This window comes from Xiphias gladius, chromosome 8 (genome assembly GCF_016859285.1).
Source record: "Xiphias gladius isolate SHS-SW01 ecotype Sanya breed wild chromosome 8, ASM1685928v1, whole genome shotgun sequence".
Taxonomy (NCBI): Eukaryota; Metazoa; Chordata; class Actinopteri; order Istiophoriformes; family Xiphiidae; genus Xiphias; species Xiphias gladius.
Genome location: NC_053407.1, coordinates 8,818,905 through 8,835,364, shown reverse-complemented (window position 1 = coordinate 8,835,364; position 16,460 = coordinate 8,818,905). Strand labels below are relative to the sequence as shown.

The following is a 16,460-nucleotide window of genomic DNA, read 5'->3' as shown; positions in this document are numbered from 1 at the left end:
GGTTAAGAGAAATCTGTTTATTGTCACATAGCATCTTTTCTCTATACACTGAACAGATTGATACAAGTCATGGCACAATTGGAAATTGCTGGTATAATCAGTTATTGAAGGGGAAATGAAGATTTCATCTTTGCACTTACAGCCTCATCATTTACTCTTCGAACAGTACTTCATACCAGGATCAATCATATATTATCACTAATAAAATATAGTCTTTTCTGATAAATAGAACTCCTGCCACATTGTATAACACTCATTGAATGAATGTGAAGGCGGCTGATAAGATATCTTCAAAGATACACAGTATGTTTACCATTTCCCAGGCAGGTATGTACATTATCTCCACAGAGAAATTCATTTTCCCTTTGGCCTAGTTTTCATAGAGAGGTGTGATTCAGAGAGAGTTCAACACCCTAGTCATTCTTCAGGTGGTCAAGTGATTAGATTGATATATCATATGTTGTCCTAAAATTAGGGAGAAAGAGGGTTCGCAGTGTGATCCGCATCCCTCTTGGTGACTACCCAATCACTTAGTGTGGTTAGAATTTTCCAATACAGTGTTGTAGATTGTGTATGGCATGGTAATAGTGTTCATCAACACATAAAGCAACAGGTTTATGTGTCATAAATTATCAGATGATTCACTCTTGGGGTTGAATTTTCCATGTCAATTTTTTTCCTAGTTCAAGTTTGGTGAGCTTACTTGGACTGTAGTCAGACCAAGCCATCTTGACAGTGCTGACCCTTTGAAAGGGTGAGCCAGACAGTCCAAAACAGAGAAAGCTATGATAGCTTATCACCCCTCCTCTGTCACAGTATAAACTGCACCACAAAAAAACAACAGTTTGTCAACAGTTATAAGATGTAAGTTGATGGCACAAACATGTCTTTTGAATAAACTGTGTCAACTAAACTGTCCTGGTAGCAGCCAAAACGAGCTTGCCAATTATCAGTTAACTAATGTTTCTGCTTCAGTAGAGGCAATGAACCAAGTGTTCAGGTTAGCAAGCTCGCTAGCTCCAAGACCTTTTTTCCATACTTCAATAAACTCTTGAGACTGACCAACACTGGCACGTTCCCTGCTCGCTAGTATGTTAGCAGTTAGCTCACCCGTTACATTATTTCCCGAACTAGCCCTGCAAGAACTCACTATGTCATGAAGATCTGAAGACTTGTTGATGAATTTTGCTGTGCCACCTTTCGGTGTGACCAGACCTTAGGAAGGAAGGAAGGAAGGAAGGAAGGAAGGAAGGAAGGAAGGAAGGAAGGAAGGAAGGGAGTGAGTGAGTGAGTGAGTGAGTGAGTGAGTGAGTGAGTGAGTGAGTGAGTGAGTGAGTGAGTGTGTGTGCGCACAACTTCAATAACAATACACATTGCTTCTAACTGTTGATATGTTGATGGTTTAATACAGTGCTTTTATACTGTATTCCCTCATTTTATCATTTCACGTACAATCCATTAACTTCTTTTTCTTTTAAATAAATACCATGGTCAGTGATGAAACAGAGAAAATCAGATTTCTCCCAAAAGCTCAGAGACAAAAAAGTGGCTACAGGTGCTCATGTGGTTATATGCTATGTGTGTTTTGGTTAACCACAAATTTGTACGTAGTGATTTTGTGAGCGACTTGCATTCTTTTTCTTTGCTAGGGTGCCGCTCTTATCTTTGTGGCCCAGAGTCCACAGGATTTATCAGGCACACATTCATCCATGCAGGTCACTGCCAGAACCCAGAAATGCTCCACGACAGCTGGGCTATGGCTTCTATACAAAACTCTGTCTGCAGGTTTGTACTTAAAAAAAATCAAAAAAAAAAAAAAAAATCAAATATTACTCCAATCCACTGAACAAACTTCAAACTTCAGAGGAGTTTCTGTGGTGACTGTCTCATGGTGAGGCTGCTTAGTAGCTCCAAAAACCTGCTAAGGAGGTCACTTTTGCTCTCTGCCACTGGCAAAAAAATTCATATCAGTGCATACTGGACAACATATGCCAATACCAATATATTTGTGATAGGCCAATATTGGCTGATAAAATCAGCCACGGATGTATTGGTTGGGCTCTAGATGGAACATCATTCTTCCAAAAGATATTCCCTCATTTGGTGTTTTGATGATGGTGGTGGAGAGTGCTGTCTAAAATGTAAGTTCAAAATCTGCCAAAGGTGTTGAACTGGGTTGAGATCTGGTGACTGCATTTTCATACTCATCAAATCATTCAGTGATCCCTCGAGGGCCTATTGATGGGGGCATTGTCACCCTGGAGAGACCACTCCCATCAGGATAGAAAATTTTCATCATAGGAAAAAAGTGATTACTCAGAATAACTTTGTATTAGTTTGCAGTGACCACTTTCCTCTAGGGAGACAAGTAGACCCAAACCATGCCAGAAAAATGCCCCCCACAGCATTACAGAGCCACTCGATCCCCTCACTGTAGGGGTCACTGTAGGGGTCACTGCCACACATCCACTCACCCATTTGTGGAGATATGGGGAAGGATGACTCATCTCACGACCTTTTTCCACATCTCTGTAGACCGGTGCCTTTGGTTTTTGCGGCACTGAACTCTCAAATGTGTCAAATTTATGCACTGCAACCCTACTATAATATCCTTCTCTATGTAACTGTTGACGGACTGTTCTTGTTGACACAGTCTGATCACATCCTGCATTGACATTCTCAGTCATTTGAGGAAGAGTTGCTCTTCTGTTTTTCCATACATATTGCACTAATGCAGGAGCATCACAGTCAGCATCAAATGTATGCTGTCGACCACAATTTTCGAAGCTATTTAGTTATGTCTTTCCTACAGATCAAAATCCAATGTCACTTTAGTCACTGTTCCTAATGAAACACTAGACAGTTGAGCATTCTTTGTGACTGAAGCTCCTGCCAATGAACCCTCTTTCAAAGTAACTTAGATCTTTTCATGTTGCCATCTTGACACAAAATCATAATCAACTGGGCCTGCTCAGCATTTTTACAAATGCCACAGAGCATGATGGGATGTTAATTGCTTTATTGTACCACGCAGTGCACCTGTGTCAAAGCATCTGCATTCGTTATGTTTCTCCAATCATCTGTCACTCTCTTGTAGCTTGAAATACAACCACCACTGAACTGCAGCATATAATGGATAGGGTCATGAAAGTAGTTGACTTGTCAAAACAGAAGAACTGCCATCACAAGTAACTAAAGGAATAATTCACCATTTTTAGAAATGAACTTATTTACCTCTTTGCTGACAGTTAGCTTAGAAGATTAAATACAACTCTCATATCTGTACAGTCAATATATAGCCTGCAAATGGTTATCTTACCTTAGTATAAAGACTGGAAACAGGATGAAACAGCTAGCCTGGCTCTGTTCAAAGCTAATTCTACCAACAAGCAACACTGAACCTCACTAATTAAAATGTATCTCGTTTGTTCAATCCATGAAAAAAACATAGTGTAAAAACAACATTTCATTGTTTTACTTGGGGTTAAGCGCTGGATTAGCTCTAGGCTGGGAACCTGTTGCCTGGAAACCAGCAGAGACTCCAGGAAGTTCCGCTCCCGGCCAAGAAATAGTAATTTTTACAATTAATTTTTGTACAAATTAAACAAACAAGATATAACATGTTAACTAGTGAGCTTTAGAGGTGCTTGAAGGTGGATTTCCTACTTTGGGACAGAGCAAAGCTAACTGTTTCCCTGTGTTACCAGTTTAATGGCTGCTGACTGTAGTGTCAGACATGAGACTGGTCTGGTTCTTCTCACGTAAGTCAGCGGAAGAGAGCGAGTAAGCATATTTCTGCATATTTCTAAATGCTGAACTTTTCCCTTAATTCCAATTTATTAGCCAGTAATATGCAGCAAAAATACAAAGTAACTAACTTTGATGATTTTTTTTTCATTTCAACATAGGCCTGAAGTGAATGCCATTGAAATTTTAATTATCTTCACACCAATGTACAGTATATATATATCCCAAAAAGATAGGAACATGTCCTTAGCAATATGTGAAACAAAGAAGATTACAATGGGTTCAGTTCAAGCATTCCCTCAGAGAATATAGAGATACCAAAAATACTAACACCACCAACATAGCCGACAGTCAATATTGATCTTTTGCAATCTATTTACGTTGCACACTGTTATTGGGGTTCTTATTTCCTAGTCATCTGCTGCTTCCTGTGGGATTCTGCTGAACACATTGCAAGCAGACATCTAAGACAGAAAAATAAACCAATGTCCTTTTTGTATTTATGTCCAGGGAGAATAGTACACTTCTGAAACCAGAGAGAGTGTGAACAGTAGGAAGATGATGCTAGTTTGAATGCATTCAATTCAACTCTGACTCAGACTGGCAACAAATAGATTAAACTAGATTAAAGAGAAAGTGGCAGGACAGAACATTTAACTCCCTATTTGACAGTCAGTGGGCAGTGGTTTTAACAAAATAAAAGCTAATTTACAGAATCCCACTGCTAGGCTCCACATGGAGAAGTACTGTATGACCTCGGCACACATGTATGCCGCAATTTGGGTCAATGCCAACTTCCTCTTCTCATTTTGTCTTTTACAGCAGAATAAAACTGTCAACACAAGTCATAGATCTATGTCTCAACTGAAGCAGGGAGTGCAGATGGCTTTGGATGGATCTATACCGACGCTGTTAAAGTGTTTGCTTTAGCAGAAGGAATGAACCAAGCTAAATTTTAGCAGCAAAGAGAAAGTGGCATGGGAAAGGGAACAATAAAAAAAGTACTGAGCACACAACAACAAACTTTTCCAATCAATGCACTTTCTCATAGAGACAGGGTGAAATTAATTCTCACCTGAAGTGCTATTGTAGGGAAGAGGTTCACTGGAGAGTAAGAGCTGTTGACAAATACTCTTCATCCTCAGGTCAATGAGAATGGAAAAAAATAGGGCATGAAAGAGAAGGAGTGAGGGGAGACAGCAGAGGGAAGGCTTGTGAAGAATGAGACAGCAGGAGGGAGTGAGAGGACAGACAAAAGGGTAAAGTCAGAAGGGAAAGAAAGAGCCATCAAGAAGGAGGTAAGAGTGTTGAAGCTCTCTCTAAGCCTAATGACAGTGTGGCGTCACCGGGATCTCCCTGACATTACTGAAGCCCTCACTTCCACTTAGCATAGATGTTTCTCTCCTAGCAGCAAGCATTTCACCCTAATTATTCCGCCCTCCACCTGCATGCCTCACTCTGCTAATCTCTCTATTCTCTGGTCTAACCCTCCTGTCTTTTCCTCCCTCCTTCTATCCACTGCCCTTTCAACACCTCCTTAGGACACAGGAAAAGTCAGAACTCTCCACTCTCATAGATTACTTCTGAATTTAAAAAAGGTCTTGTGTTTTTTCTGTGTGCATAGTAATTTGAAAGAGCCAATATTTGAGCTTACCAAATATTTTGCATATAGTGTCACTTTAGCTTTGTTTTTGTTTTTTTGAGAAATTATGTACTTTAAAGTCGTTCTGTCGACTTTTAAAGTGACAGTCATGAGTTTATCACCATTTTGAGACTATTGGTGAGGGGCAAAGTACAGACTGTACATAGGATGTCCCCACTAATTCCTTCTTATTTGCTGTTTCTTTTACTTTACTGTTTCTTTTACTATTGTTGTTATTGTTTTTATTTTACTACATTATTTTAATATAAACTAAGTAGTGCTCTTAAGTACAGTTTTATAGTTACTCCATTTTCTGGTACTTTATACTTGTATTTCACTATATTTCAAAGGGAAATAATGTCCTTTTCTATACTACTGCATTTATCTTAGCTTTAGTTATTACAGAACTTTCGGAATAAGGTTTTAGTTACAAAAAACATTGGATAACCTTATAAATTACAATACATTGTTCAAATGAATCCAGTAAACCAGCAAACATTATGGGTTTGTGACCCCTTACAAAAAAGCTGTGACTAGTTGGGGTCCCTTGTCATGTTTCAGAAGTCTGAGTTTTCAGTAGTTACACCAAAGAACGATTTTCCCTTTGAACTTCGCAGATGTTTTATTTAAAATAATTGTTTGAGGCTCAAAAACTCTACAATATTAGCGGTTAGAAAAAAGTTTGGAATTAATAAGATAGTAAAGGATTTCATAAAATTAATAAAAATTTGCGTTTGAGAACTTTATTTTTTCTCTTTCCTACTCCATTAGTTATAACAACCCCCCTGATTTGTCCTGTGACCACCCTCTAGAGGAGACAACTGGATTAAACTATTTAATTGTATATAAAACAGTTAGAACTAGCTCTGCCTCAACCAGCTACAACAATAAAATGCTGTCTTTGCATCAAGGGATTAGTACGACCAATCTAATCTAATAAAAAAATAACACTGATGGCGGCAGAACAAGTATTTTTACATTGATAAAGTATCAAAGTAAAAATACTTGTTCTGCCGCCATATTATTATATTTGTATATTGGTGATTAGACTTTTGTACTTTTACTCAAGTGGGATTTTGAATGTAGGACTGGAAAGGGAATATTTTTACATTACTATATTAGTACTTTAACTTGAGCAAAGGAGCTAAATACTCTTTCACCACCTCTGTGCAGTGTCAGATAGGAGAAGGAACAACAGGAGAAGGAACAAAAACACAAGGTGCTTATTTTAACATTTAGCTGGTTCCAGACTGTGTAATACTCCTGGTCATGAATTTAGTGACCTTATGAGTAAAATTGGTGGAGGTCCCCTTTAAGGTGATGATATTACTATTTCTGTGCATTCTTCAACACTTAAAATTTTACTTCATCATCTCAGAACTAATTCTTTAATCACTGCTTGATGTGATGCAACTCATTTGACAGACATAACTTTTCCATCATCTCCCAGCTTCTCAAATTTTAGACTTTGAACAGATTGTGTTGCTGCAGTGTCTCTACCCCTGTGCCACATGGACATAAATAATGGATGTTTGAAAAATCATTATAGCCCTCTGGGATGCCAAGCAGATTACCGAATTTACACAGCAGAAACTTATTGCACTCTTCCAACCATGAGGAAAGAGGGGCCTTAGCTGTCATTTAATTTGCTGATAAGAAAAAAAACGTTGTTTTGCCTTTTTTCTTTAACCACAAAATGTATCCCCAAGGAAAAAGTAAGATTCAGGGAAATTGTGAATATTCAGAGAAATTAGTCAGATGAACTGAATGTTATAAGGCCAGGCAGGGAATGAAAAATGATCAAGACTTCTGATCTGAAACAGTCTACCAAACCCCCTCAAGCGTTTTATTTAATTATTTTTCCAGTAATTACCGTCTTACATGCCTATCCAGTTGGTGACAATTAAAATGTGAATCAAGACATATAAAGTTATGATCATGATGTGAAAAGAGAAATTGTAAGGAAAAACACTCAAAAAAAAACAACAAAACATCAAAATCTACACTGACTTCTAATTCTGACTACATGTGTAAGTGTTATTTTAATATTGAATAATTTGTCTCTGACTGACTCCCACTTCTCTCTTTGTTTTAACCCCCATTATCAAAATGTCCTGCCTTATTCTTCTCAATTGTTCCATCCATTTAGTGTCTTAATGATCCATTTTCCTTCACCTGTCTGTTAAAGCCGTGCATCTCGTCTGCTCTTCTGGTGAATATAATTCCCTACCTTTTTATTCTCTCTTGTCCTGGGCTTTCATTTACTACTGTTGGTGAGACTCAATTAAAGCAAGGGGGAAAAAAATAAGATTAACAACAAACACTTTTATCCACAATGCCCAGGGGGCTCAATTTATCTTGAGGAATGCTCAGCCTAAAAAAGAAACTGTGATTGACACCTCTAACCTTCATTGGGATGTAATCTTCATCTTTAGCACTCAGAGATCTAATTAATTAAGGGGAATCTCATTTCCTCACTAATGCAACTGGACAGAGGCATGATGGAGGAGGGAGAAAAAGCAGGGGGAGGAGGAGGATGCTGAGGAGAGGAAGGATTGAGATGGAAGGCGGAAAGGAGGGGTGCCGTATTTCATCAATGCCTGTGAACAGTGTCCACCTTGTTCATTTCAGGGAAGAACAAGAGAACGTGAGGTGGTTGGGTTCAAACCAACTACACTGTATTTATTACAGCTCCCAGAACTCTGGCTACTGGCCATCACAAAAGGAGACACTACAGTAGCACTCTTTACAATGGATCTATTTGAGTATGTACTTAAGTGTTTTACTTTCTTTTCTGGACTTCTTTAATGGGTTAAAGCCATCATCTATGTGTGACAAAGTGTCATCTGATTGTAATTGGTTTTGTCTCCTTTCTGCACTACTAAGTGTGTAAATTTAACTCCTATACAAGTCATTCACACTAAACTTGAGTAACTGAAACAACCAAATAGATTGAAAAGTATGGCACAGCCTTACTTAAATCTGATCAAGCTGCACCCACACAGTTGATAAACCAAATTAGCTGAGTTTCAAGTGTTAAACTCATGAATAATACCATAAAAAGCGTTTTCCTGATTATTAGCCTATTTAGTCACAATTGTTATATGTTACAGAAAACTGCTTGAGAGCTGAAAAAAAGTTTTCAGGGGCTTTAAGAATTTCTAACTAGTTAATTTAAGTTTTTGATAAAAAACATATCAAAAATGACACACATTCATTCACAGTACTTTTGTGTGTCTTAAAACATGTCTGGGGAGAGAGTACCTTTAATCATATGTTGATTATAAGCCTTTATTACAAAATGAGCAAGCACTTTATATGTAAGCATGTACTATAAATGTACTACTACCATCAGCTATCTTTTCATATTGTAATCACCTATACAAAGTGCTGTAATTTTCACAAACACATTTTTCGCAATATTTAGTCACTACCACCCTCCCTTCTCTACATGCACATACAGCTTAAAGCGAAATAAAAGTTCATAGCAGCCACTTCGTACAGTATGTAACAGAGTGTAGAACCAATATTCTGTATGGACTAGTTTTGAAGGGTAAACAGAACTATGAATATATTTCAAGACTCTAGACTGGCTGTAGTTTATTTATATATTGTAGGTCTTGATTCTCTCAGTTCTCAGATATATACACTTCTGTATCTTTAAATTACTTCCACACAACTCTGAAGCTTGTGGCTACAGATATGGTTGAAAAAACATTTCACTGGCTGAGAATACAAAGTGCCTTAGCTTCATTGTTGTTGCCATGAATAAAATCACAATGCTGTTGCTAAAAATTGCTATCCATCCTGCTGCTGTCTCCGCACCATTGAACCTTCCTGCCAGTCTCACTTTTCCTTTGAGCTGCTTCCTGGAGGCTGCATCTCTAAGTAGATATCGAACGGGTACTTCATTCTCTCTCTGACCATTTGTCCTTCTTGTCAGCCACCTCACAGGCAGAACTTCACTTCTTCATGCAGACACTGGGCCTGTTTCTAAACCTCTTTCCTCCTTATCCGTTCTGAGGACCTATACCTGTGTCCATTCTTGCCTGCATCTCTATCCATCCAGCTCATCTACTCACAACTTTCCAATCTCGAGATCATAATAGGGGAATGAAAGGGAATTTATAAACTGAAGTGCACATCAGATCTGCTGTAATGAAATCTTATCAGTGTGTTCCCTGTGCTATATTATTTGCATATAAATGATATAATATAATAACTCCGGCCTCTACCTGGGAGGAGTAAATATTTCTCTGTCTGCTTTGTCTAGTTGCAGTGACATGAGAAAACGAGACGCTAATTGAAGAGAGGAAAGCATCTTTATGTGACGACTGACATTCAATTATGTTTGGGGGATCACATTAGGTGGTGGCCCCAGAAATTTCTGAAAACAGCATTCTGCAGAGCGGCAACTCTGAAGGCAGCCGAGGATGTAATTTGAATGGCTGTTTGAGGCATGCATTGAATGGCACTACTCTGAATGGAATCACTATGCTATGACCTGCGAGTAATTGGATGTCCAGAGTGAAGTGTTGACAGAGAAGAGGAGTCGAGACTGAAAGAAACAAAAAAGAGATAGACACTGAGGCAGGGAGACAAAGACAGAAAATAACACAAAATGAAAATAAGCAAGATGTGATGAACAGGCACGGCAAGGGAAACAAAAACAATAATCACAATAAAAGCAGAGAAAATGAATGTGTTTTTCCTAAAGAGTGGAACCTGCCAAAGCTTCAGATGTCATTCAACACAGCACACAGGCATGTAGCCACTCTGGCCACTGAGCCAAATAAGCCATTAGACAGGATAAGCTTTCTTATCAGACCAACACTGCCAGGGTCACACCAAACAAATATCGGGTCACTTTACTTACAGCCATTATTACACACTACACTGCTGATCTGGGAAAATCGTGTACATTCATCCATCTACCTGTCAACCTAGATTCGTAGTAGTTAAACATAACAGAGCAGATAATGGGAAGTAAGTCCTTGATATACAATACACAACACACAATGAAAGATCATTTGCCAACAGATAATGCATGTGCCTCAACAAAGAACACAACCCAACCTGTCAACACAGATTATTTTTAAGGTATACGGTACAACAGGCTGCACACTATTCAGCTGACTGAGAGGAGCAGTGCTTTTGTCACATAGTTGTTTTCAGGTGTTTCCCCAATAGTAACTGTTAAAAAATGCTTTTCTAAAATGAATAAATAAATACGTTTTATATCTTTTTTTAATATAATGTTGTTGTACTGTGTTATTTGTTAAGACATGCTTGCTATCTGACTGAAAAAAAAGATTTAACAAGCACTAAAACAGATCTCCACAGATGGAAGGGGTAAAAAAACAAAACTCAAAATAAAAGTAAGTTTTATCTACTTGAACACAAAACTCACATTTCCACCACACATACACACACACACAGACATCCATTTTATCTCCATGTAATTCACCTTTGTAGAACATGGAGGGGAATGGAGGGGTCGGCCGACTCCATCGATTGGCCAACCTTACCAGTGACAGCTCCCAGATTGGCTAGAGAGCATTAGAGAGTCAGAAAGTCACACTGCCATTAGCAGTCTGTCCTTTCAGGTTACAGCTTGTGTGCACACGGACACTCCATAGGCTAAAACAGATTACAATGATTGGTGTGTGTGTGTGTGTGTGTGTGTGTGTGTGTGTGTGTGTGTGTGTGTGTGTGTGTTTGTGTGTGTGGCAGAGCCGGATGCCTGTGTCTGTAAGCATGTCTAGGAAATAAGATCACTATCACTGTACTGTAACTTCAAATATGTATATTCTGCATAAAGTTCAAGCCAATAACCTTAGCATTACCCTTGCAGTCTTCTTATTTACTGTGTTATTACCTCTCAGAGCATCCCCTACTCATCTCTGCATCAAGGGAAATTTACCACATCTTTCTCCCTGACTGTGTGCACATATCTCTGTGTGAACTGTGAAATTGATATTCATCATGCCTCAGAAGACTGTATGAATCCGAATATATGAATGAAAAGACCACAGAACATATTTTGTATACATGTGTTCATTTGGTGACTCATGCTTGTTACATGTTACAAATAAATTACATGAGGAGATCTGATCTATCGTCTTTGATAATGTTTTGTTTTCTCCGAACAGCTGATTTATTAATTTGAGTATAGAGTGATTAATTCTCACAAAACATAATTCACCTACATCTTTCAAAACAGAAAGGTGATGTAGCACCATAATCAGAAACAATAAGTTAAAGACTAGAAACCCTTTGTTCCTATATTGACTTTTCTGATCCAATTTAACATTCATCTACATGTGCAAAAAAGTTAAATAATTCCAGTTCAGTGTGTGCAGTAAGTGTTTGTATGTGTTAGCACATTGTACATCCTCAGTTCAAAAGGAGAAACTTTCGGTTCTTCTAAAAAAATAGAAAAAGATGAACATTTTTGTGGACTGATTTCATCTAACAGCATTCTGATGATTAAGAGCGATTTCCATATGTATCCAGTGAAAGATATTAACAGTCTACTGTCCTGTCAGAAAATGGCCACAATAGCAATATTAGCTGTCAAAAATTATACCCTGCCATTGATCCAACAGCGCCGTGTGTCAGAATAATATATGACAGTGAGGGGAGATGTGTCTAAAGTAAAGTGAGGAATAAAACACAGCCGCGGAATAAAAGTGCATATCAAGACAGAATTTTACGCCTCAGAGAAAAGCACTAGAGGGAAAATCAAACTGATTTCAATATGACAAAACTGATTTTCCAATTTTCTCCAGATTGCTTTCTGCTTACCCAGGGCAGGTGAGGTATCTATTCAAATACATTTAGAGCTCCACCTGAATTATGTCTGAGGAATATGTAGAACGGAGGGGCAAAGTTTGGCCATCTCTCACCTTTTCTGTCTTCTTCTCTTCTCTGTAAAACTCTGTCACACATCTACGGCACACATATCTTGGACATGCTGTCTTAACAAACTATACTCTGGATGGCATGGAATAAGTGGATGTCATGCAGGAGCCATATTTATGAGAATGTACTGAACTGGCTGGGCTTAAATCTTTCCAGACCTAGAGGAGGAGAGTTTAAAACTTGTGCCTTCTGCTCTTCCATCTAACTCTGCTGGCTTACTGTAGTTTTGAAAAAGTCTCACTTTGTTTTTTTTCCTGAGGACGTTTTTAAAAAATCCAGCAAAATAATAAATTATGGCAGCATCGGGATGGGGGGGCTAAGATACTTATGGATACAACAAAAAGACAATCATACAATGTGCTTCAGGCCTCTGCCGCTTTTAGGTCGCCATATCTGCAATCATGTTAATACCAAAAGCAGGCTACTATTGCAGAGATGGATTAGTCATAGCGGCTGGCTGTTTAGTAGTAAAGAAAAACACCATAAATTATTTTACATCATTTGTTTTGATGGCATTTGAAATAAAAGAGATTTGATTGACTGAGAAACCACTTCATCTTGTGACAGACTCACTGCTTGAAATATTAAAGAGAACACTTAAACAACATGGTGTTCTATTCATTCTTTCATTTGAGTTAAAGGGGCTAAAAAGTTATAAGGGGCAGTCCTACTGATCGTTCAAAATAGACATTATTGATATAAAGATTTGCGTTCCATGAGGTCTTGTAGAACACAAATAAGTGGAAAATACAGATACCCAATAAGGCCTTTGTCACAGCAACGATACTTCATGGAAAAAAGTGGATATAACTGGAAAAACTAAAGTCATCACCATTTTGTTTCTAATGCTTTTATAATCCTTTTCTATGGAAACATACACTGCAATAAGTAGAGCCTGCACCCATGCAGGTTAAACAGATAATAACAAAAATCTTCCCATCTGTATATGTTTAAACAGATACAAATCTGACAGGACCAGGTGCGTGATCAGCCCTGTCCAGGCAGCTCCCAGAGAAAAAAATCACTGAAAATAGTTTGTTTGGACAAACCCAGTGTGGCCACCACCTAAGGGGTTCATTAAATCAACAGTGTAAGTGAAATAATCAAGCGTGACTCCAATTTGATTCTGCTGACATAGAGAGACAACTGACTTGGGTCTGAGTTCTTTGCAAGTGTGAAGGAATTGCTAATAACTTCAAGAGTTTATCACCTACAGAGAATAAAATGAAAGAAGAATCTGCTTTTTTCAGAGATTCATTAAGGCCACAAGGCTTTGTGACTTCTTCAAAGGCATTCAACTGCATATTCAAACCCCAGCCTGTTAGTGGTTATAATAAATCCTGGCTGCAGACAAGAGGAGGAGTGCCTCTATAGTTTTTTTTCTCTTCATGGAGAAAATATTTTGTAATTTCCTGGAAGTGAGAAGCTTCAGAAGTCCCACTTTTCTATTACAGTGGATAAAGCACAATAACCAACATACATCCCTCCAATGATTCAGTCTCTGAATCACCTCACAAAACCAGCACTAACAGTGCTCACTGCATTGATTACATCTCATTTCAATTACGCCTCTATTAAACAGTTTACTGTAGCTTGGGGAGTGGCTCATCAGGGCAGTTAGCTGCCATGATTCCAGCGGTTCCGGATGGGAGGTTTTCAGACAGCCTTGTTGGACACCACCAGAGCTGGCGGATGAGTGTGTATCACCTCAATTAAACTATGCGCTAAGTGTCTGACAACGGCTAATATTCCTCTTCCACCAGCGAACCCAATCGATGTTCTGGCATTCGTCACCCTGCTGAAAAAGCAATCATCCTGTTGTCTCGCTCCAGTTAGACGGGGAAATGGAGAGACGCTCATCTGGCTTCTGTGCCTGCTTGCTGGAACGCACCAGCGCTCATTCTCACAAAGACACACACAAACACATATAGGTGGCATACAACTCACACTCATACAGTACATACACACATTTTCTTCACTCCGCTTACTGGCAGCATTTGTGACGTTGGGAAAAAGAAGATGAACAACGAGCTGCATATCAGAAAATCCAGTGACAAGTATAAGGCTTGAACCTGTCCAGGAAAAACTCACTCTTTTCCCCTTGAGAAAAGACCATCACTCAGCGCTACACACACACACACACACACACACACACACACACACACACACACACACACACACACACACACACACACACACACACACACACACACACACACACACACACACACACACACACACACACACACACACACACGTTTGCCAAGTTAACCCACCTCTCTGTCAAGTAATGTGGGGGAGATGACGGTGACGATGTCGCCTTTTTCTGCATCGATGTAAAACATGTTCGGGGACGGTTTGTCTGGTGACTGCCTGACGATGTTGTAGCGCAACGCGGCATTATCTGTGGAGGGGTCATCTGCGTCAAATGCCGTCATTCTCATCACTGTAGTTCCTGGAGAAGACAGTGAAGGAGAGGTTTGAGTCTGAACCCAGACTCAGAGGGAGCAAAATGCCAGTCATAAATAAATATTTTGCAAGAATAAAACAGTTTTAAAAGGTAGAGCAGGCGTTACTTTTTTACTCTGAAGATCAATGACTTATTAGCAAAACAGATTAGGTTCCATTAAATGTCTTAATAGTTGCATTTGTACTGTATCACCAAAATATCAGAGGAAAAAGCTTCCGAAAAAAATCTCAGTATATGAAACAGGTAAATAGACTCCTGTTAAATCTATGCAAATGTTGAAGATTTCCAATATCCCAGATTCCAATAATTACGGAATATATGTTCATGCTACCACAATTTATTTTGCACACTCTCTATATGTCTGTTCAGCCAGCCCATCTCAATGAGATTAACTTGTCATCTACATGGTATCTCTTATGTATTTCATGCAATATGTATTGTGTTTGGAGTTCTAAAATTAGAGCACTCATGGTAGCAGATGTCTGAAAAAGTGCAATTTCAAACTACTGCTGCCCAGACAGCCACTTAAAAAGTTAGCCTTTACTATTAATGTGTTTTCGCCCTCATGTCAGCTCTAACAGCAGGGTGCATTTTAGTTGGTAATGGGAACAAAAATGGAAGTTCTGCCTGCTGCAGCTGAGCTGAAATAGGAGGCAATCCTTGGCACACCCTCAACCCTCAATCTCTGTCGCTTGTCAGTATTGAGATACACTCACACCGATTCAGCAGGACACACACTCAATCCACTGTAATCCAAATGTACACACACAAATGCATGGATATGTGCTTTCATGCGTGCACTCTCACACGCACACGCACACACACACACACACACACACACTCTAACATAAACACACAGTCCATGTTAGGTCGTGCCTCTACTGAGTAATGTTTTCCATTTCTCCAGTGCAGGCAGAAGACTCTATAAACTGGATCTCCATCCAGAGCCTCATGTTTTTGCTTTCATCAGCTTGCAGTCAGACACTGGGACACAGATGGATACTTGATAAATGGGGATGTCTGGCAAAAATTTAGGACTGATCATTTTGTGTACATGGAATTGTAAGTGATGTATTTAAATGATGGGGTTGTCTTTTTTTTTTTTTTTTTTTTCTACAAACAGTGGATCTTTGTTGCAAAAATAAACTATAATTCTAAAATGACAACTAATCATGGTGGATGATGAGCCCATTCTGCTTCTGCTTTCAGTTTTTTATCAATATGGGAGCAGACAACACCTGCGAAGCATTTATTTTATTTTATCAAAACCCTGAATGAGTCACCTCACATAAAACTGGATGTTTCTTCTCTAAAATTACTAAACCGACTGAAGTTTAAGTCATAAGTTTTCTAGCAGAAACACTGAGTGAATCTTATTTGACCCACATACTTAACAAAACTTTCTCCTAAGTACCAAATACCAGCACTGCGTAGCATTGCTCATAAACATCAATCTCTCTTCATGTTTCTACTTAATACTCTGCACATTTTCCTGTATCCCTTTTTGTCTTATTTGAGTAGTCTGGCAAAGTACTGTTAAGTCTACATTAAATAACACTGGCTTAGAAGCAAACGTCTTTAGTCCAGTTGAATGTAATGAGGAGCAGAGAGGTGTGGGTTTTATCCCCTTGCCATTTGCACTTCAAGGTGAACCATTAATGGTTAAGTAAACCTGTA

The 16,460-nt window shown here is 38.8% G+C and overlaps 1 protein-coding gene across 14 annotated transcripts in view; it reads right to left on the bottom strand.

Annotated features, from left to right (window-relative positions):
* cdh13 (cadherin 13, H-cadherin (heart)) overlaps nt 1-16,460 on the bottom strand; it is a 333,542-nt gene that overhangs the window by 118,270 nt on the left and 198,812 nt on the right. For all 14 annotated transcript variants that reach the window (XM_040134174.1, XM_040134183.1, XM_040134177.1 and 11 more), the window contains one exon: nt 14,590-14,768. In XM_040134174.1, the coding sequence (XP_039990108.1) occupies nt 14,590-14,768 (179 nt within the window). The remainder of the gene's footprint in view (nt 1-14,589; nt 14,769-16,460) is intronic.